Source organism: Caretta caretta, chromosome 18 (assembly GCF_965140235.1).
Source record: "Caretta caretta isolate rCarCar2 chromosome 18, rCarCar1.hap1, whole genome shotgun sequence".
Classification (NCBI taxonomy): Eukaryota; Metazoa; Chordata; order Testudines; family Cheloniidae; genus Caretta; species Caretta caretta.
In genome coordinates, this window is record NC_134223.1 from 14,607,804 (window position 1) to 14,630,489 (window position 22,686).

The 22,686-nt window shown below is 52.7% G+C and overlaps 1 protein-coding gene across 1 annotated transcript in view; it reads right to left on the reverse strand.

Annotated features, from left to right (window-relative positions):
• Positions 1–22,686, reverse strand: part of NOC2L (NOC2 like nucleolar associated transcriptional repressor) — an 82,750-nt gene that overhangs the window by 17,460 nt on the left and 42,604 nt on the right. The window contains exons 15-16 of the mRNA XM_048824767.2: positions 20,599–20,742; positions 10,625–10,738 (exon numbers count right to left, since the gene is read on the reverse strand). Of these exons, the coding sequence (XP_048680724.2) occupies positions 10,625–10,738; positions 20,599–20,742 (258 nt within the window). The remainder of the gene's footprint in view (positions 1–10,624; positions 10,739–20,598; positions 20,743–22,686) is intronic.

The following is a 22,686-nucleotide window of genomic DNA, read 5'->3' on the forward strand; positions in this document are numbered from 1 at the left end:
CCACCAGGGCAAGGACAATCTGAATGCAAACTTCTATAAAGCATTCGACACAGTCCCAGACGGGAAATGACTGCTTAAATTAGAGATGGGGGGGACCTTAGGTTAAGAATTTAGAGGTGAGTAAGGAACTGGCTAATGGGGGAAGGCAACAGGTTGTGCTGAAAGGTGAACTATCGGACTGGAGGGACATCACTAGTGGAGCTCCTCAAGAATTGGCCCTGGGATCTGATCTTATTTCACATCTTTATTAATGACTATAGCACCAAACAACAAAACAACAGGAGAATGCTAATGCGATGGGCTGGTGGTGCAAAGATGGGAGGCATCGTCAGCACAGAGGAGGATCTGAATGCTATCCTGGAAGAGCTGGAGTGACAGTAACTGTAACAGTACAGAGTGTAAGGTTGCACACTTAGAGTGCAAGAAGAATTTCTGCAAGAAGCTAGGGGCTCATCACTTGGAAGTGACAGAGGAGGAGAGGGCGCTAGGTGTATTCGTCAATCACAGGATGGCTCTGAGCCAGCAATGTGATGTGGCTGCAAAAAAAAGCAATTGTAGGATGTATCAGGCAAGGCATTTTCAGGAGAGAGAGGGAAGTGTTAATGCCATTGGACAAGGAACTAGTAAGTTCTCGTTTGGAATACTGTGTACAATTCTGGTTACCCATGTTCAAGAGATTAATTTAAACTGGAACCGGGGCAGAGAAGAGCTAGGAGGATGATCAGGGAAATGGAGGGCCTGTCTTATGAGAGGTGACTGGAAGAGCTTGGCTTGTTTAGTCTAGCAAAACGAAGGCTGAGAGGGGATCTGGTTGCTCTCCATAAATACGTCAGGCAGTAAACACCAGGGAGGGAGAAGAGCTATTTCAGGGAAGGGACAATGTTGGCACAAGAACAAATTGGGATAAACTGGCCATGAACCAGTTCAGGCTGGGAATTAGAAGAAGGTTTCTAACTAGCTGAGGAGTGAGGTCCTGGGACAGCCTCCCAGTCAGAGGTGTGGGGAAAACTAATTAATTGTAAGAGAGAGCTGGACAAAGTGATGAACAGGGTTGAGAGACAGGCTCTCTTGTGTTAGGGGCTCCCTTGGGGGCTCCCTTCTGGTTCATGTCAGATGTTCCTAAAGTCTCATGCTTCAGGGCTTTGGACGATCACATGCAGTGGCCAGGAAGGGAATCTCCCCCTCCTCTCCCTCCCCTCTATGGTTTTGGGGTGGGGGGTTGTCTCCTTCCTCTGTACCATCAGGGATGGCTACGGCTAGAGATGGGACACAGGATGGGGTGGGACAGTGCTCTAAGGTGGCACCAATCATCCTCTCTCTTGGGCGCTTGGCTGGCTGGTTCTTGCTCACATGCTCAGGGTCTGATTGCTGTATGTGGGGTCAGGAAGCAATTTCCAGGTAAGACTGGCAGTGATCGTGGGGGTTTTTCACCTTCCTCTGCAGCATGTGGGTCACTTGCCAGGATTATCTGGGTCTCTCTCACCACTGCAGGAGCCTCGGGCACTGGTGCCCCTCAGCCCCTCCTGTTCACTGTGTGGGGCACATAATGGTGTAGTCTCCTGTGGGCTGTCATACCTTGGTCTCATTCTGGGGGCGGGGCGGGGTTGGTGACCTGCAACAGACAGGTGGTCCTTTCTGCTCTCCAATCCTACAACTCTGTACAAACCAAATCCCACCTGCTGTCCGAACACCAGCTGCCCTGCTGAGGCCTGGCTACACTCCTCCTGGGGAGCCACTCACGTCTGAGCACTCAATAGCCTGCTAGGAATAATTCTCCCAGCTCCCACCTGCCAGGCCACCCCCAAGGTGCTCATTTCTGGGCAGAACCACTTCAGCGTCTCCACAAGATCCAACATGTTAGGAGAGGCAGTGAAGCACCCTCCAGATACAAAAGCAGCCTCTCAGCAGAGAGAGAGAGAGAGAAAGAGTTGCACATCTCGTTCAAAAGTCAATTCCAGCTCGTTTCCCCAGCCCGCTTCACTGCTGTGGTCCCCAGCTGGGCAATATTGATTCTGGGAGCAGAGCACTGACAGGCGATAACCAAGAACACTAGGACTGAAAGTCAGAGGCTGGCCAGGCAGGGATGAACCACAACCCACTTGCAGGGTCTTGGTTTTAAATGATCTCCCGCCTCCCCATCCACTACGATGTGGCCTACTCTTATGCGGCCCCTCCAGACGTCTCCCAGGTCACCTCTGTGTTGCAAGAACATGCAGAGAAAGCAGCATGTGACCGGCTTTAAAACCGCAGCCGCTGCGTGCCATGAAATAGCAGCATCCCCCAGTAGGAGTCAGCTCCAAACAGCTGCCCAGAGGAGCTGACCCAACCACCATGTCTGCTGTAACCACCCTCTTCCCCAGACCTGCCGTTTGCATCATCTTAGGCGGCCACTAAGTAAAAGCGTTTAGTTTATCTTGAGATGGCTTCGGTGGCAAAACAGGTTCATTTCCACTCGCTGCAGGCTAGCCAAAGGGACCTATTTCACCAGAGAGCACTTCCTTTGGCAGGGGAGGGTGCAGCGATGCTGACCCAGTGGGAGGCCACAAGCCTTGCACATGCACGAGAAATCCCAGGTCCACGCTGCCCTCAGATGCATCCCACGATTCCTGCCTCCCACCCCAAGGCACAGTGCTGAACCTACAGCCCAGACTGGGGCACTACTGAGCATGGACACACACACCCAGTCAGTCCCTTCTAGCAGAGACACTCTTTGCCTTTGCAATCTCCCAGTCGTGCAGCATTCCACGCAGCCTGCAGGAAGGATTCCTGCGGATGAGCGAGCGAACTTCACCGTTTTCCTTCTAACCATCACTGCAAGGGCAAGCGAATGGATTTGGTGTCTGGGCTGCTACATTTTTCAGGACTGTTTTGCAAGACTGCAAGTCTCGCTAGTGCCCCTTCCCTTTGCATCAGTCTCCTCGTTATCTTGCTTGAAGCAAGACAACTGAGGGTACGTCAACACTGCAATCGAAGTGTCGGACTGCAGCTCAGGTAGACACACCTGAGCTAGCATCAATCTAGCTAGCGGAGGACTGGCTGCAGTGAAGCCATGGCGGCAGGAGCATCAGCAGAGGCCAGGCAAGTTTTCCTGGAAGCCCATGTGTCCACAGCTTCACTGTTACTGAGTGAGCGAGGTCACAGCTAGCTCCACGAGCTGCCCCCTGCCTGCAGTGCAGACCTAAAAGCATACACAGGAGCCCAGAGATAGCTGTATCACTGCCTCCTATCTAGAAACAAACGCAGGCTGGTTTTCAGCCTTGAGATCTGTGCACCTCTGTGCACTAACTTTCCACATAGCCTACAATGGCCATGCAGAAAAGTAGATACTGGCCCATTTGGCCAGGCGTGCAAATGGAGCAGAGGACTTGTACATGTGCATACAGGAGTGTCTGTGTGCAAAGTAAGTGTGCAAACAGCCAGTTATGGTTCAAAGCTGGCTCTATGCCGTCCTGTGTTACCCTCAATCTTTTGCAGTGCGCCAGGGAAGATGCCTTCGCCAAACTACCCAGAAAAGTGCCCGACTCTCTTTTCTCTGAGTATCCTGCAGGCTCAGTGGGTCAGCACAGATGTGAAGTTTAAACGGGCTTTGCCTCACGTTGATCCCAGTTAATATTTCATTTGCTATTATAATTATTTGTAGCACCTAGGAGCCTCAGCCACAGACCAAGAGCTCATTGTGTTAGGCACTGTACAAACACATCATGCTGCCCAATTGCCCAATGTCACTGGAAACCTCTGGGACTTCCTTGCAATGCTCTGCCGTTTTATTAAGCTAAACAATAACGTGATTGGAGAAAGCCATCAACGTCCTCCGCTACATCATTCATAAATACCTTCTCGCACTCTGGTCCCAGTACCAACCTCCAGGGTACAGTGTTCGCTTCACTCCACACTGAGCGTCGGCTGTTATTAGGACTCAGTTTCCTATCACGTAGCTACTCAAAGGGTTAGCTGGGGGCTAGGAGCACTCAGTCTCACATTTCAGTCCCAGTCCCATTCCCAGTCCTGGCCAAGTCTTTCGGGAAAGAGAGGAGCACCCAGAACCAGGTTTTATAACCTAACTGGGACAGATTAGTAGCTAAAAATTAGGGTTGCTGAATCATAGAATCATAGAATATGAGGGTTGGAAGGGACCCCAGAAGGTCATCTAGTCCAACCCCCTGCTCAAAGCAGGACCAATTCCCAGTTAAATCATCCCAGCCAGGGCTTTGTCAAGCCTGACCTTAAAAACCTCTAAGGAAGGAGATTCTACCACCTCCCTAGGTAACGCATTCCAGTGTTTCACCACCCTCTTAGTGAAAAAGTTTTTCCTAATATCCAATCTAAACCTCCCCCACTGCAACTTGAGACCATTACTCCTCGTTCTGTCATCTGCTACCATTGAGAACAGTCTAGAGCCATCCTCTTTGGAACCCCCTCTCAGGTAGTTGAAAGCAGCTATCAAATCCCCCCTCATTCTTCTCTTCTGCAGACTAAACAATCCCAGCTCCCTCAGCCTCTCCTCATAAGTCATGTGTTCTAGACCCCTAATCATTTTTGTTGCCCTTCGCTGGACTCTCTCCAATTTATCCACATCCTTCTTGTAGTGTGGGGCCCAAAACTGGACACAGTACTCCAGATGAGGCCTCACCAATGTCGAATAGGTAAATATTGATTATAAAATGCAAAAATCATTTTTGGTTTTACCTTTTTCCCCCTCATTGCATTATGAGCTCCAATATGGGCATATTCCCAGGGGTACATTGCTCGGCACAGGGTTTAAGTGGAAATGGATCTTGGTTTTGAGCAAAATTTACCTCACAACCCGAATGTGCAGAAGTTTGCTTCCTCAAACGAAGGGGTGGGAGGGGGAGCTATTTTAATCGACATTTTGCACGACACTTGAGAGTGTGAGCTCTTGTGGGCAGAGACGGTCTCTTCCTATGGGTCTTTTCACCACCTGGCACAATCCTGAGCTCAGTCAGGGACAAACAACAATGGCCTAGGTTTACAAAAATGACTCAGGATTTCGCATGACCATTATTGGGGTGCCCAACCAGAGACACCTTAAAAAGGAGGCCATTTAGGGAACCTACTGAGCACCTGCCCTCTTAGAAAACAATTCTTTTACAGTGTCTCAAGTTGGGCCCCCCCAAGATTAAGGGACCCCCCCCCAAATGACTAGTCACTTTTGAGAACAGAAGCAGGATGCAGACCCAAGACTCCCGTCCAGCTGCAGCCTGTGTGCCTCCCGGGAAGCTGATTAGTCCGTGTGCCGCTAGAAGCCGCCGGGGAGCAGGGGTGGGAATCAGGCAGTCGGGTCAGAGTTGTTAGAGGAGGCCAGTTTCACCTCACAACGAGGCGGATTTTTTTCAAATGGCCGTTAACGGGACGTAGATTTTTCTCAGCCCTAATGGGCCTCATGGCGCTCAGCATCCCGCCGGGGAGCACAATGCTGCATCATTAAGCCAGCAGCCCTCATGGAGGGAGACAACAGCCCCATTCAAAGCATGGTGATCTTCAGGCAGCGACAAGCCCTTCTGAAATCTCACTTGAAAATTCACCCTTCCCCCGCCCTCTTGTCTATTCATCCCACACTCCTTCGGGACTGAAACAAAGCCCCGCCACTTCCTTTTGACCACGTCCCCCGGCTTTCCTCAGCTACCCTTTCACCCTCGGGGTAGGAACCCCCTCAAGGGGAATCTCACACCCCGCCGCTCCCGGCTGCCCAGAGAAATCCTCGCTCGCTTTTCTACGCTGAAGTCTTGTTTCATTATCACCCATCATCGGCTAGCGGCTGGGGTCACTCCAGCAGCGTAACCCCCTAGCCTGGGCAGGGAAAGCCAGGGCAGGGAAAGCCAGGGCTGGCACCAGCAGGACCAGCATCAAGCAGAGGCCAGCCCCACTTGGGGAAGTCACAGCTCGCCGTTTCCTAGCAGGATTTGCAAGGAAATTGCTTTCAATGCTAAGTTCTATCTTCCAAACGGAACTGCCTGAAAGGGGCGCTTCCCATTCCATTCAGATTGCTGCACTGGGGGCTTGTAGCCCCGTGGCCGAATTTCTCCCTAGAGCGTGATTCTGAAAGCATCTAAGATCTCCTAGGTTTCCTCCCACGCTCTGTGACTTGGCCCGGAGCCAACCACCACAACATCCCGTCTGGTATTTTAATCGTCCCCCACCATACCCTGGGGATGCCAATTATATCCATTTCCTGCTCCCCAGATGAGCATCCCAGCTCAACCATTTAATCATATTAGCATATAGACAGCTTTACTCGCTGGTCCTGACACGAGTGAGCCCCCGGGTCCAGCTTCCAAATGCTGAGTGCTGTGTCCGGAGTGGCAGGCAGAGCGTTCGCACATGGGATGGAGCAGGAGGAAGAGGCAGCTGGACCATTATCTACGTGGGCAGGTCAGAGGTTAGCAGTGGTTGTGTCCAGACTCTTGTTCCGCACTGTCCCCTTAACTGATGCGTTCCCCCAGGGGAAGTTGTTGCTGAATTCGCACAATGCCATAGTTAAGGGCCAACAGGCACTGGCCCCGTGTTCGCCCACCCTGGAGAGTTTTGCTCTTTGACTCGGCTGTTACATCCCCACCAAGCATAAAACTGTAAGCTCCTTGGGGCAGGGAACATCTCCTGTCCTGGGTTTGCACAGCATCTAGTACAGCAGGGTCCTGGCTCTAGGCTGGAGCTCAGAGGCGCTATCATAATACAAACAATAAATAACAACAACAAATGGAAAGGAGAGGGTAAGAGGCAAGTTCTCATGACCTGAGCACCCCCTCGCGGCCAGAGGTCATCCTGCGGCACCCTGCCTCTGTTTTTCCTCCCCTTCAGGGCCCTATAACAACTCCCCATCCCCAGACAGTTCGAAGAAATCCCCCACTAGTAGGCCTCAAGCCCAATTCAGTGTCTCTCTCCCGACTAATTGAACACAAACTCACACAGGCTTCATTCTGCCGGCCCTTTGCTGTCTCTGCCAGGCCTCCCTGCCTGGAGAGCTTCCTCCCACTCTTCCCTGATGGTTCCGGGCCCTGCAGGAGCCTTTTTGCTCCCTGCAGTATATGCAAACCTAGCTGTAGTCTCCTACGCTTCCCCCCTTCACTGCAGCTTCCTGCTCTTTTTCATAGGGACCACCTGGTTCAGCCCAGGTGTGGCTCATTCTGTAATCAGGGCTGCCTTAGGGCAGGGCAAGCCCACCTGTTCCACAGTGCAATCTAAAGGGAAAACCAGACAAAACCAAGAGCCAGCAGCATCAAGGGAATCCGGTGACCCCCTTCCCCCAGCTAGCTGAGTTGCAGTTCTTGGCCAGGTACACTTGGCATTTATATAGTCCTCTACAGGCTCAAAGCATCAGACAAATACAAGCTAACTAGGAGTGCGGCAAACTGTTTTCCCGCTGATCTGGTCTCCTGATCTTCTGCACCCCACTGCAAAGATTTATTTCCTCCAAGACACCACCTCCATTAAAAACAGCAGCAAAATGACTGGCTGTGTTCTAAGGAGGGTTTGCCCTTTGCACAGCCCCTTCCGACTGAGGATTTCAACGTGCTTCAGACAACGAAGTTAGCCTGGTGAGACAGGTCACCCCACTTTACTGGAGGGGAGTCAAAGCATGGAGCAGCCAAGTGACCTCTCCAAGGTCAGCTAGGAAGTCCCGAGGCAGAGTGGGAGACAGGTTTCTCATGCTCTGACCCCTCTCCTCTCAATGTATGTGTGTGACACCCAGGTGGGGAGAAGAGAGATGACAGCATCCTCCCAGCAGACAGCTGCTAACTCGCATTAAAAGGTTACCCTCCATGATACGCTGCTCAGATAAAGGCAATTCAGATCATTTCCTGTTCTCACCCCAACCTTTTGCTTTTCCCCTCTGCTGTCAGGAAAGGCCTGACTGAGGCTGGCAAAAGCCTGCTGCAAAACAAACCAACCACCCAGCCTAGTGTCCCCACCTCTGAAACAAGGAGTTGTAGAAGAATTACTAAACACTCGGAGGATTTGGCTAAGCTGCACCCCCTGGCTCACGACTACAGACAGGGGAGTGGCTGGCCCTGTCTCACTAAGTCATAATTTTGGCAGCACTAGGACGTGCCTCTGATGTATCTCTGAGACACAGGCAGATGGCCTGCCCCATAGATGGTGCTGATCAGCACAGCCGCATGGGCTGCAATAGATCCGCAGCGATCTGCACCAGCTGAAGATCCAGCCCACTGGACTTATTTTCAGGCCCCAATCCCAGTAAGTGGGTCCCTAAATAATCCCTGTACGCGTCAAGCTTGTATACCTGTCACTCTGCCCCCACCAGTCCCTTTGGCTGCCATGCCCTGAGGCTGAGAGGGGTGTGTGTGTGTAAGTAAAATGACCTCTCCAGTAAATTCTGACTTAATTAGCAACCCTGAAAACAACAGGGGAAAAAAAACTAAGCTCTTGGCGACAGGGGCCATCTGTTTGCACAGCGCCTAGCACAATGGGGTCCTAGACTATTTCTGGGGTGTTAACGATAATACAAACAACAACAACAACAGACAACCTGCAAAGGACTCCCCTCTGACAAGTACAGGCAGCAGGTGCTTTCCTCTCACCAACAGCTAGGCACCGATGTTTAACTCGGCAGCGACTAACTGCAACCTGCGATTTAATCTCAAATTCCAGATCCTCTTTCTGAAAGGGATTATGGAGTTGTGGCTGTCGGTTACTTGCTTCAACACTCGTCTTACAGCAATGAGCTAAACATTTGCTTGCATAAACCAGTTCACGGGCTCCAATGGCCATTATACGAAGCGCAGTTCTCCAGGACCTGTTCAAAGCTTTCCCCCCACCCTGGCAATCTCAAACTCGGCCATTTGCCTTGAACCCTTCCTATGCTCCACCCCCTCAATATTTTGCCTTTAATGCAAAGGGACAGGCATACCCAGCATAGGAGCTAAGTGAATCTCATTCCAGAGGTGCGGCCGGCCAGCCGGGCCCTAACCACACCTAGAGCAGGCCCGGGAGAACGGAAGAGTTAATGCGCGTTCACAAGAGACCGTTGGCAGTGGCGGTTCTAGGGCTCCCCATTTAGGAGAACAAAGAATTTGCCGAAAGCGGCAGTCACGTTTCCCATGCACTGCAGGAATTTCTAAATGGATGCACCACAGCTGCAGCAATTTGGTGCATTATAAAGCTATATAATCAGTGCTCTCCCCCCTTCCCCTGAGCTATTAGCGGCTAAACAGGCTGCAAAGCAGCCCAGAGTATTTTGCCCTGGAGCCACCACTGTTAGGAAACCTCCTGTTCTGAAGGGCAGAGATCTTCTACGGCTATTGCATCCAGGCACTCTGTACAACGGACTATTACACACACCACCTCCCCGGCACAGTCTTCCTGTAACACTCCAAATCCCTGGCTCCCTAGCATGGGCTTACAGGGAACACTGTACTAGACAGAAGTATGGTCTTGTGGACCGGGTACTGGACTGGAAATCAGGAGACCTGGGTTCTATTCCCAGTTTGGCTGCTGGCTGACCTTGGACAAGCCACTCCACTCCTGTGCCTCTGTTTCCCCAGGGGAGATAAATGATGCTGGCCTCCTTTGTAAAGCGCTTTGAGGTCTACTGATGAAAGGCGCCAGACGCTATTTTTAACTTGGCCCTGTGCATAAACAGCCCAAAGAGGAACCTCTTGCTCCGTAATGAAAGCGGGAATCTGCAAAATTCGTTACGTGGCTGGGTCTCAAAGCCTTAGCATGTGGGGTGGCTGCCCGCAATAGGCTGGGAGTCTGGAATAGGCGTCCCAAGACTACAAGGACATGTGCTGGGATGTGTCCGCCTCCTCACTCGCGGAACCAAACCATCATCCCCCGCAGCACTTCCCGCTGTGGCTCTTTCCAGCCACAGACTCCAAAGTGCTTGACAGGAAAGGACAAGTATCACTAGTCACGTTTTACAGATAGGGGAACAGACAGGTGAGATGACTTGCCCTCGGTGTCAGTGAGTAGATAGCAAAGTTGGGGACAGAACCCAGGCGTCCTGACTCTCTGTCCAGGATCCTGCCCACTGCACTACATTGGGGAGGAGGTCATATGCCCAGTATGGCTGTTTCGGCACCACTATCCCCTTTGAAAAATAATCAGTGCATAGAATAGAAGGCACTCGATCTGAGCACCCTACCAGCTTTATATTTAAAGGTGGGAACCAGGCAAAGCCCATGAGCCAAGCACCAGGAGAAGTTTGGACCCAGGTCTGAATTCGACAACGCAGCTTCATCTCCGCTTATAACTGCCCTCAGCATAGAGGGACGTCAGCTGGCTACAGTAGCCTACCCAGACACAATGCAGCCATTAGAGGAACCTCGTCCCAGCTCCAGACTCCCAAGCTCATCCCTGCCCAGCCAACCTGGGGAAAGACACTTTAGCCAAGAAGTTGATCCAAAAGCTACCACTGGGCTCGAGATCCTGGCAAGTCAGGCATCAAGGCTGAACAGGGAGCTGAAGGCCATTCAGCATTTAAGTGGCTATGGCCACCCAATCAAGCTGCCAGGCAGCACCCCAAACCACACTCTCTTCCAGCCATGCTGCTGAAGGACCGGCTTTGCTCAGCAGCCATCCCATGGGATCCTTTGGTCTCCCACTGTACAGTTAAACAGTGAAGCCGATGACTTGCAGCCCTTACCCTTTCCTTGCCGCTGATTTCCAGCTGGATCTCTTTCTCCCGCAGCTTCTTCCACTGAGCGTAATACTTGGTCAGAGGCGTCCCCTCCTCCTTGACCTGCTTCTCCCATTGTTCCTGGGGGGGGGAGGGGGGGGGGAGGGGGGGAGGCAGAAGACAGACGTTAGGCCAGGACCAGAGGTGTTCAAAGAAGGCTTTATGTAACACAGCAAGGCAGAGAGCAGGCCCTAGGCTGACAAAGACTGCAGACCACAGTCCTAGGTCCTGGTCCAAGCAGACACAGCCCACTGGACTGAGCCACCTGGGAACCTAGATTCTACATTGCAGAGCAAGGGCAGGGCGAAGTGTAAATTCAGAAGAGTCATTTAAGGCAACCACAGTATCACACATAGCATTATGGGGTCCGTCACACAGCAGAAAAAAACCCAGACCACCCCATCTTAGCACATCTCGGCATCTGGGTCAACAGATTCAGGCTCGCCCAGGCTCTAAAAGTAGCCACAGAGACGTTCCTGCTTGGGCTATGAAACCCGGCGAAGCGATGAGTCTCAGACCCTGAGCAGGAACATCTACATGGCTGTTTTTCGTGCCACAGTCCACGCCTGAGTCTGTAGACCTGGGGTCAGAGACCCATTGCTGAGGATTTGTTGGGGATTTCCTCCCCCGCAGTGTAGACATGCCCATTGATATAAAGGAGAGGGACAAGATTTTCCCCGAGCGACTGCTAGTTTTGGGTGCTCAGCTGGCAACACCTGAAAGGGGCCCAATTCACAGGCGCTCAGCACTTTCCAAAATCCACACCCCTCTTAGGTGCCAAGCTGGGCAGCCCAAAAATCACTGGTCACTTTGGAAATTCTGGCCCTTACAGTCAGAGTTCAAACAAATACCCTTCGTATCCACAGTGGAGATACAGCCCGTGAGACCAGCACAGGGGGCTTGGCAAAGGAAGAGATCTGCAGGGGAATGCTAGACACACTAGGGACTTTGGGAACTGTTCCACACAGAGCAGCATCCATACACTAGAACATGGGACAGTGGGGTTCAGGCATAACCTCAGGCCAGAGGATTCAAGCCTAGTGGCCTAAAGTTTTTGTTCCTAAATCCGTATTTCGGCACCTAACAGAAGCAGCCGGATCCTCAACGGTGCTGAACACTTGCAGCACTCATTGGGCATCTCTGAAAGTCGGCTCACTTCTATTTAGGGACCAATTGTTAAGCTCTTGGGCCTGGAGGACTCCATGGGTCCGGGGGAGAAGAGACAGAGACAGACACAGTAGGCCGACTTCAGCAGGATTTCTGTTCCTTTCATTTCTGGGAACTGTTGGGGCAAATCTGGTCCCCTAAAACTGTTTTGTATGAAGCTTTTTAAACAAAAAACCCACCTGCATTTGTAAAGCATAAATCTGACAGACATTTGCCTGGTTTGTTTTTAATTCTATTGCTAAAGTGTTTGGTTTTTAAACAAACATTCCCCAGCAGTGTCTGTCACCCAAACATCACAGCCCTGAGAAAGCAGAAAGCAAGACCAACTAATCTATGTTCGCTGTCCAAGAAGGGAGAAACAGGAGAAGTCTCATAAATAGTGGGAAGTAAATTAGATGGTTAAAATGTCTTTCGGCTTTGATCACCTGGCGTGTGATCGGTAAGAGGACCCGTTCAATTCAAATGCATTCTTTTTCATCCCTTTGCATCCCTTTGCCATAGATCCCACACAGATCGGAGCCTTGCCATCTGTACTATGGGAGCACCCAGAGGTGCTGCACCAGCACGTGGCGAAAGGCAGCCTAATGCAAGACGGGAGACCACCAGAAGGGACTGGCGAAGGAGGACAAGGGAAGGAGCGACAGGGATGTGTGGTCACACAGAGCCATTCAGGACCCAGCGGGGAAGGAGGGCGATCCAGACTCAAGCGTCACAAGCAAACACCGGCACATGCTGAGCAGCTGCACGGCAGGTTCGGTTTCTGGCCATGGCAATGCACAGTCTCCAGGGGCATCGGTTTTCAAACTCCATGCTTCTGTTTGCAGGAAAGTCAGGTTGGCCTTCTGGGAGCAGCTCATCACAACTCAGCCGCGACAGCACATGGGCTGCTGGCGTCAACCGGGGCACAGGCCACCGGGGAAAAGTACGTTTAAAGAGTAATACATTGCCAAGACAAGACAGATAAAGAGAGAAGAGAGACAGCAGCTCCTCAATTTGCAGCAGGCAAGATCCTCAGCTGGTGGAAGCCGGCATGTATCTACTGAAGACTTCAATGGGGCCACAGCAATTTGCACCAGCAGCTCAGGAACGGGCCCGTAGCAGAAAAGGGAAAAGAAGAAGCATCCGTGGTCTCTGCGCCATGAACAGCACTTTGGTAAATAAATGGCAGCTGGCTTGTCACACCCACATTCCAACGTTCTGAAATCTATTCATTGGGGAGAGTTGGGGGGGGTTTCATCTCCTTCCTCTGAAGCATCAGTGATGGCCCCATCTGGAGATGGGGTATGGGAGAGAGTGGGCCAGGGCTCTGAGGTGGCACCAAGCATTCGCCAACACAGGTGCTTGTCTGGCGGGTTCTCGCTCACGTGCTCAGGGAATAACTGATTGCCATACGTAGGGTCAGGACGCAATTTCCCCCCAGGTCTGAATGACAGTGACCTTGGCCTTGGGGGGGTTTCCACCTTCCTCTATAGCATGGGGCACAGGTCATTTGCTGGGATTATCTGGGTATCTCTCACTTCATTCTGGTATTGGCACACCTCGCTCTGTCCTGTTCTCTGTGGCACATCCTGGTTCAATCTCCTGGGGGCTCTAATACTCTGGTCCAATTCTGCTTGTTGGGTTTAGTTCGTGGGTGCTGGATAGTGTTGGTGGCCTGTGATACACAGGAGGTCAGACCAGATCTGGTGGTCCCTTCTGGCCTTAAACGCTATGATTATACACCCAAGAATAGGGACGACAGCATCAAGCCAAACAGCCCCTTTCGGGTAACGATGGGCCCCAAGCTTATACCACCCTTTTGGAACGTTGGAAACACACGGCTCTGGACTGCGTGGCTTGAGTCCAGGCCTGCTTGCCAGTTATCTCCTCTGCTCTTCAACACGCTGACAGACACTGTGGTCTCTGGTGACGCACGCCAGCAGACAGGCCTGTTGTCAGAAGGCTCCACTCTGCTTTCAGTCCTGTTCGTCACAACAGCAAAAGTGGCAGAGTTGTCGTCCTTATGCACAGATCAGGGCTGCTCCTGGCTTCCAGCCAGAACTGAGCATTTCAGCAAAGCCTCCAACCTTCTCATGGAGGGAGGCTCTTTGTTCTGTCCAGTGTGCCGAGACATCTATTGCTTTTAATTGGTGAAGGACCGGGAGGGCACGAAAATAATGAAAATACTCCCCTTGACTTTTCATTCTGAACCTCAATGGAAAAAGTTGAGCAGGTCAGACACCAAGTCCATCCCAGCTGCTTGCAATTCTCTTTCCCTCCAGTACTATTAATTATTTGGGACAAGGGGTGCCGAGCATGGATCGGGACCCCATCATGCTAAACCCTATACAAAACACGAAGGCAGTCCCTGCCCCAGAGAGCTTCCAACCTAAGTAGGGGGCAACAGGCAACCAGCGAATGCAAGACATGGGGAGCCCAAGGAAACAAAATGACACTGGTCAGCAGAGGATGCAGCAGTCAGTCATTCTTCATTTACTGGGACAAAGATGGAAAAGCCCAAAGTGGTTGATGCCATCTTCCCTTAGCAGGGCACTTCCAAAACTGCGTCAGGCTCTCAGGCCTCTTTTAACATCTTGTTTCTGAGCCCTGAACCCAAACCCGTGAGATGCCAGCAGCACGGTGATGACCACGGTCTTGTTTATTCGTGATGTCAGCACTGCTCTAAGGACAGCATCGCTCCTACAGAAAGTCACTGACTGGTCCAGGACCCTTCCTGGGTCACAGGGACCTTTGTGAGTGGGTTTTAATAAAACACAGAGCATGCTCAGATGCCACGGCAAGGAGTATGGTGAAAGAACCTGCACAGGTGAGACAGCCTGTGCCCCCACGTGGGGACAGAAGCCATTATATGGGCCCTAACCCTGCCATCCCAGCTGGGGATCTAGTCTCAGACCTCCTGTCCTGTGATGGCAGCTGGTTCCAGGGCCACAGATGTTCTTAGTATCAAAGTTCCCTGCATTTTCCCTGCTGAAAGTGAAGCCCATGACTTCTGGTCTTGCCCTCAGACTGAAGGTACCAGCTGATCCCCATTCTCTCCAAAGTGCCTTTATGGTGGGAGGGGAAGGAGGGATGCATTTGCTCTCTCCCCCCGCCTCTTTTCTCTGTGCTGAACCTCTCCTAACCTTTGCTCTCCAAGCCCCTTCCACTGGTTTTGCAGCTTTCCTCTGAACTCTCCCCGCCCTTTTCCACCTTTTCCCCAGGAATCAGGAGACTAGCGAAAAACCAGAGGCCGAGCACAATGGATGAGAGGGTCCGGAGAGAGGGACAGTGCCACGGCAGAGGCTGGCTGTGCTGGGAAAGGTCTCAGGAGCAGCTCATTTTCACCAAGGTGTTCAATGGAGTCCCCAGGCGAAAGGGAGCAGGGAACAGCCGCCGGCGCAGGAGATGGAGCTTTCTCGGGGGCCAGTCCAAGACCGTGGAACAGACTCTCACAAGGACCATCACAAACCGCACCACCTTTCCATCCAAGGGCCAGACGCTCTTCTCCGACCTGCCTTCTCTAATACAAACACAGCAGAGTGGACAAAACAAAACCCAGAACTCTCCCAGAGTGTAAGAATCATATGTGCTGTCAAGATGAGACAGAACGAACCCGAAGTGCCGACGTTACTCCCGTCACTTATCGACCTACTGGAAGGTGCTCAGATAGCCGGCTGAGGACGGCAGGGTCAGAACCTCTACAGAACAGAGTAAGTTTATCCTGGTTTCAGACAGGCTGGCTATCTTTGCAGAGACATAGCTGCAGGCCCCGGTGCGCTAATTCCCCTGCCTGCATTTCATGTCACTGCACCAGAGACCCATACCGGTGCCAAGGAGTCTATGGCCAGGGTTGGCACGCTGCGCTCCGGGATTAAGAGTTAGCGGCAGGCTCCGTTCTCTGCCTGGCTCCCCCCAGTAAAATATTCATTAATACATTAATCCTATTAGCATCAGAGTCGGCTTCTCAAAGCAGCCTGGGCTCTGGAATATTGCACTTAAAAAAAGATTTAACGTGAGTCATCACCCATGATTCAGAGTTGGATGGGGGCAGGCGAGCAGACATCCAGCATGGCTGCTCCCCCATGGCAAGCAGCTCACGAAGATGCAAAGGGTAGTTTAGCAATCGAAGCATCAGGTTTGACGCCTCTATTCTCCCTTCAGTTGCAGGTTCAAATCCTGGCAGGCCTCCCAGTGTCCTTTAGAAGAAGATAATCTAGGCCCATGCAGTACAGCAGAGATGGGTGAAGCTCAAAGTTTTCCCAGACACACTCGATACTCCCGGGGACTGCAGAAACATCTTCATGAGACAAGTCACATTCATGAACTTTATTCCTGTAGAGCTGTTCCACAGAAATCCACATCTCTTAAAAAATAATTCTGCTCTGCTAAAGAGCCGCCTTTGAATTGAACCAGGCTGGGAAAAGTGCAGTCCCTAGAGATACAGTTTAGTTCTAAGCGGAATTTTTCTCTGCCCCTTTTTCTGTCACTCTCTGAGTTTGTTTTCACTTGGCCCCTTCTCTTCTCCATTTTTTCCTGATCCTTTCCCCGCCCAGCACGCAGTGGATTGCTTTTCTCTGCTCCCTTCTCATCCTCTCCCCTAAGCAAGATGCAAAGCTAAGAAGAGTCTGAGATGAACTTTCCGAGCCCATGAGGTCAGAAGGGGTGGATGGTGAGATGAGTTTGCCTATCCTCTGGGCAGGGCCTTTTGTGACAGAACTTAGAGCTGGGGCCTTGTCTGATCTGTGTGGCCACTATTAAGTTACAGTAGCGTCTAGAGGCCCCAACCAAGATTGGGACCCCACTGTGGTGGGTGCTGCGCACACACCCAATGATGGACAGCCCCTACCTGAAGAGCTTGGTTTGAACAGAGAAGACGAAGGGTGGGAAGCAAAGCAGAGAACAGGGAGGTAAAATGACTCCCCCAAGGTCATACGCAGAGCCAGGGAGAGAACCAGCCTCGCGGTGTCCAGTCCAGTGTCCCACCCGACTCCAACATGCTGCCTCTGTTAAACAAGCTCTTCCCAGGACAGCAGGAGTTACTCCATGTCCAGGGGCAGGACTCCCCCGGCTCTGCAGCGAGCTGGTTAGCAGCTGCCTCGGTGGGGTGGTTGTTTCCCTGCTGTGGCACGAAGAGCAAGGGAAGCGGGCGGTCAGACAGGCCTGGGGGGAAGGTACCAGGGCTCTGCTTGCTGCTGCTGAGCATGCGACCCAGTAACATCCCCCTTCCCCCCCGCCTGGCACATGTGCATGGACGGGAATTCCAGGGAGCATTTGCTCTCAATTGCTCCTGCTGGCAAGGGAGACAAACAGATGTTTGGCCTCCCTTCCTCCACCCTCTCTGGCAGAGATTTGCTGCCACATACATTGCGAGGTTGGAGGCAGGCCGGTGAACTCAACCCACATGCAGAGGGGCACAGCAAGCCTTTCTGGGAAGCCAGGCCCCTGCGCTAGATCGGGCTCTTGCCCCTTCTCGGAAATCAACACCATCTCTTCGCAAGGACTCCATAGAGGACTCTGAACTGCTCCGCATGTGCATGAGAAGGGCCATCATCCCCTTCCTCCCCCAGGAGCGCAGTGTGCACCCGCCGCTCCCCCCATTCCCAGCGGTCGATGCTGTTCCACTAGTAACTGCTAACATGCACAAGGAGGCACAAGCTACGCCCCCCCGTTCCTCCTCGGGCAATGGCTCCCACCTCTCCGTGGTGCAGAGAGCAGCAATCACACATTCTGCTGGGAACACAGGCATCCCTGCACAGCGGAGCCATAAGCTGCTGCTATACCTCTTTAAACTCTCAAAACAACTCTGAAGCTTGCATACCCCTGAAGCTTGCATGGAAATCGAGTGCTCCCCTACGCTTCCCAGTGCAGTCCATGTGCCGCTGCACTTCGGGGGTCAGCCCAGACTGACTCTTGCCCCTTTCAGCAGCCAGCCGCTGCAGATGCGATATATAAACCAGGCGCTGCGCAGGCAACCAAGTGTTAAAATTAATTATCTTGTTCTGATAAACCAGGCTGCAGCCTGAGCTGCTGGGAGCAAGCAGATAATTGCATAGTTGCTGGAAACCCTTTTTATTTAGCGAATGATCTTACCCGGCCCCGCACTTCGCGGAGAGCCCCAGAGGCTGAAATCTCCACCTCTGTAGAGCGGGTGGGTGGTCACGGCATCGACGGGGGAGGGGGGGTAATAAAATGAAAAAAGCCTTGCTCCAGATGGGAAACCTAATCCCTTTGGCAAGACAGTCCGATCCAGAAAGGCATTTATAGAACCAAAGAATACTTAGTCACTTCAAAACCAGTTCCATCAGCCCCTTAATCCCAGAACAACGCTGCTGCGGCCTGGCGCTGATACACCAGGATTTGAAAGGATAATTTCCCTGCAGTCCACGCAGCTGAGCGTCTGAAGATAAATTTGTCTGCAGTGGAACTCCTGCTCCGTGCCCGGCACTAACAGGTGGAGCCTTTCCCAACACAGATCTTCAGCCAATTCCCATCGGCACAGAGTGGCAAATGCCAGCTCACTCCGACCCCACGGGCTCTTCTGGAGGATGAAATATTTTCACCTCTCCTTCCCTGCCTGGAAGGGAAAGATCCCACCCCAGAGGCCCAACGCAACAGCATACAAAAATCTGTTAAATGGGACAGCAACTGAGAGTCTGGATTCAGAGCGGGGTTTCATATGTTCCAGGTATCAGTGGTGAATGGGTCCCAGGAGAGGGTCTGGCCCAAGAAAGAGAGAAATAAAAATTAACGGGTTCAGGATGAGGGAAGCAGAGTTGAGCTGAATTCCCTGGCCATGCTTGCTCCCCTTTCCCCTCTCTGGGGGCCTAGCTTGGAGCAGACAGGCTACAGACCAAGGGGAGAGATGCTGGAAAGCAGCATCTCCACGACCACACAGCCAAGAACCATTCTCAGAAGAGGTCAGCGTAGGTAAGCCTGAGAATTTGAGGGTAAGATGATGATGGAATAGAATTTCCACCTCCCCATCCTCTTCCACAATCATGCAAAGCATGTGTCAGTCTTGGTCAAACCAGGATAGGAGGAACTTTCACCCCACAGCCCAGAAAGAGACTGTCCAAAGCTTCTCTCTCTCTCTCTCTCTCACAGCCCCGCTCCTGGCCTCATAGACTGTAAGGGAGAAGGGACCATGGTGATCATCTAATCTGACCTCCTGCACATTGCAAGCCACAGAACCTCACCCACCCCTCCTGTAATAGACCCCTAACCTCTGGCTGAGATCCTGAAGTCCTCAACACATGATTTAAAGACTTTATGTTCCAGAGAATCCACCAGAAGAGACTCACAGAACAGATGTATGGGCTGCTCTTCTAAGACAGGCCCATATTAAAAGGCATGAAAAAGCAAGATTGCATGGGCTCAGAGGATGGGAAATGAGCCAGGGAGCTTCTGATCACTAGGCCAATGGTTTAAATCCAGCCCAGCAGCCGTGGGAAGCTGCCACCACGCAATGGCTGCCTGGTGGCCTGTAAGAAATGAGCCAGGTGGGTCTCTGTCCAGTTCCCAATGGGCAAGTGTCCACTTAGAAGAAAACTGACCATCACCATGACCGGTTCTAGCCACTCCCTTGTTGGACGTCTCACCAGAGAGGATGGAGCTAGAACGGCCCCAGGAAACTGGAACTCCCTTCTCGTGCCTGGAAGGGAAGCTCATCTTTGCCGGGCCAGCTCTGTGCAGAGAGGGCTTTCAAGGTAGGTGACAACTGGCTGCCAGCCCCACTGAAGCTAATGGTAAAAATCCCAGCTCCTTCTGCGGGAGCAAAGTGAAGCCTCTCAAAGCCCACCCTCCCGCTTCGGAACCGTCAGCCCTGCCCCCTTCCCGGGCCTTACAGTCCCCACTCTCAGTCTTCTATTTGTAAAGAAAACCCCTCACTGCAGCCACAGCTCGGAGGCCAAAAGCCCCCCGCGCATTCCCTCAGCAGCTGCTGCCTGCACCGGGGTCGATTCCCCACGACGCGCAGGGACGGGGGCCTCTGACATCTCAGGCACCCGCTCCCCTTCCTCTCCGCTCCACGTCCGACTCGCCCCCAAGCTTTAAAGCAGAACGACCCAGGGCACACTGGCTCCTCCAGGCCTTGGTGGCTTTCCTCGGCATCCAACATAGAGATGTCTACATGCTACGCACAACGGCTCGGGCTGCAGGGGGGGAAACGTCCCAGAGCCCAGCAGTTCTGGAGGCACAATGCCCAGAAGTCCCGCTCTCACAGCCTGCAGCTTATTGCTTGGCACTGATTTTAGACTCCCGTCTCCAGGCGAACAAGGAGAATCTAACCAGGGCACTCAATTTACAAACACAAAGTGCTGGAAATCAGCTGAGCAACAAAGGTATTATCCCGCATCCTGCACCCCGGCCGGAGGCAGGCAGCCAGGGATCATGAGCCAGCAAAGCTCCTAGAGAGGAGGTGAGGTCCCTCCTCCAGCTGTCACTCCTCTGGTGGCCTCCACAGATCTGAAGAGGGACAGGCGAGCTGCAAGAGACTTCTTCAAGAGAAGGCCCAACCGATTACCACTGAAAAGGAGCGTCCCTAATAGGAGCACACATCCTTCTGGTGATCCATAACAACGGGTGTAATTTAGGGACTACGTTTTCCATGATGCTGTTGGCCAGGGAATTTCGCCAGCTACAGTCCAGCGCAGTCCACGCTGTTTTGCAAAAGTCTAACACGCCCCGGGCATACCCATTTCCATGACCTCGCCCCTCCTCCCGCTGCCACAGTCTCAACCCCAGTTGCGGAGTCAGACTGTCTTTCCAGGAAGCTGAAATCAAAGTGGCCAACTCACCACAGCCTCCCTGTTGGCCACGCCGAAGGTGGCTTTCTGACGCCGACTGGCAATGTAGGCAGAATTTTCCTGCAACTTCTCCAGGAGCTGCCGGATCGCTTTGCAGTAGTTGGCGATCTTGCATTCCTTCAGGAAAGATTTGAGCTGGAGAGAGAAGAAAGGAAGGGGAGAAAGGCAGAAAATGAATGACATGTAATAGTTTCCATTAAATGATCCCACGAAAAAAACCGCCTCCCTTGGAGAGAGGCAGCAAAGGGCTCCTCGTTCCCTCCGTTCGAAGCCACGGCCCAGCCATTACCCGTCTCCGCAGCCACGGTGCTTCACCCTCGTCTTAACAGATGGACCAATGCACTGGATGTCAGCACGGAGGTCAACTGGCAACGCCTTGCTCAGAGATGGCTCCCGGCATCCCTTATCACAGCTTATATCTGGAGAGGGCATCAAACCATCAGGTTGGAAACTCCTCCATGGCCTGAAACCAGAGCTTCCAGCTGCCGTAGAATCACAACCCACCTGGTCCCTGCTCAGGCACGAGGCAGGACTGGAACACCAAGGGCAGTGGGGGTAGATAGAGGCGCACGAGCAGAACTGGGGAGCCCAGGACTGGAACACGAAGGTGGGGGGGGCAGATAGAGGGGCAGAACTGGACTTCCAAGTGACGGGGGGGGGGGAGACGAGACACAGGATTGAGCTGCATCCGGAAGAATCATCTGGGGCGACGTTTACACAGGACCTCCCTGCACCGCCCCCAATTCCAGCCAATGCCTCTCACTTTTCCAGAGTGCAAACCCCACACACCCTCCCCACATCATCTGCAAAATGAACCTCTCTGTGGGCAGCCGTGAGGCCTCCGACTGGCCGATTATTTCCTCTTGGACCCGATGTCTCCTGCGGAACCCTTGGGCTCCCAGCCCGCACAGCTCAGAAACCACAGATGCTGCCGCCTGCCTGCGCAGAGACCCTCCCCGTCACCGAGGAGCAGCCCTGGCCTCCAGCTGGCCAGGAAACAAACTTCGGTTTCACTAGACAATGAGGGTATTTTATTCCAACCAGATCGAGATGTGTTTTTTGCCTGCAGCCTCGTCCTTAAACAACGCCCCCCATCCTGCTCCCAATCCCAACCAGCCCCTCGCACCCCCAGCTCTGCACCCACTCTTTTCCGGCTCAACTCCGCCCTCCCCCAAAGACGAGCGGAGGCCATGTCCCTGTCCCTGCTGGCAGAGGGCTGCAGAAGCAAGGTGGACGAACTGACAAGTAGATTTCCTCCCAGGTACATTACATTGCTTGCCAAATGCTCCCGCCCTCGGCAGAGAGGAGCTCTCCAAGGCAGGCTCCTAGCCAGAGCCACACGCAAAGAGAAACCCCCCCAGGGCAGACAAATGGCTAACCGTCAGGGAATCCAAAGCAGAGGGTGAAAGGCCAGCGGGTCGCTTCCCCTGCAGTGCATAGGCCTCGCTAACCTGCGGCCTCTGAGCCGAGAGTCAGCGTGGTCCAGCAGTGAGAGCAAGGAAAGGGCAGTCAAGAGATCGGAATTCTAGTTCCAGCTCTGCCACTGACTCGCTGAGGGGCCTCGGGAGAGTCACACAACTTCCCTGCCTCTGTTCCCCCATCCATAAAATGAGGCTCATTCTGTAACTGCCTAATGCAAAGGGGGGTGTTGGGAGGGTTAGATCAGTTAATGTCCATAGCGAGCTTGGAACAGGTAAAGCAACCTGGGGGACAAAGTACTACACTACCCAGCTAACAGCTCTGAAGCACACACAGGTGTGGGGCAGAGGCTTGTTTTACTTTGATTTCACACACTCGTTACTTAGAGTGGGATAGGGCCCCAAAGGCAGGACTGCAAAAGCCACTCCCACCTCACTCTGATCAACCAGGGAGTTGGGAAACTGCCGGAACTGAGGAAGAGGATGGGCTGAGAGGAAGGATAGGCTTGAGGTTCAGGCACTGGACTGGAGATCTGGGTTCAGTTCTTGGTTTCGCCATAGACTGTGTGCATGACCTTGGGCAAGTCACTTAGTCTCTCTGTGCCTCAGTTTCCCCTCTGACCTTTTGTCTCAGCTATCTTTGGAGCGGGGATCGTCTCTC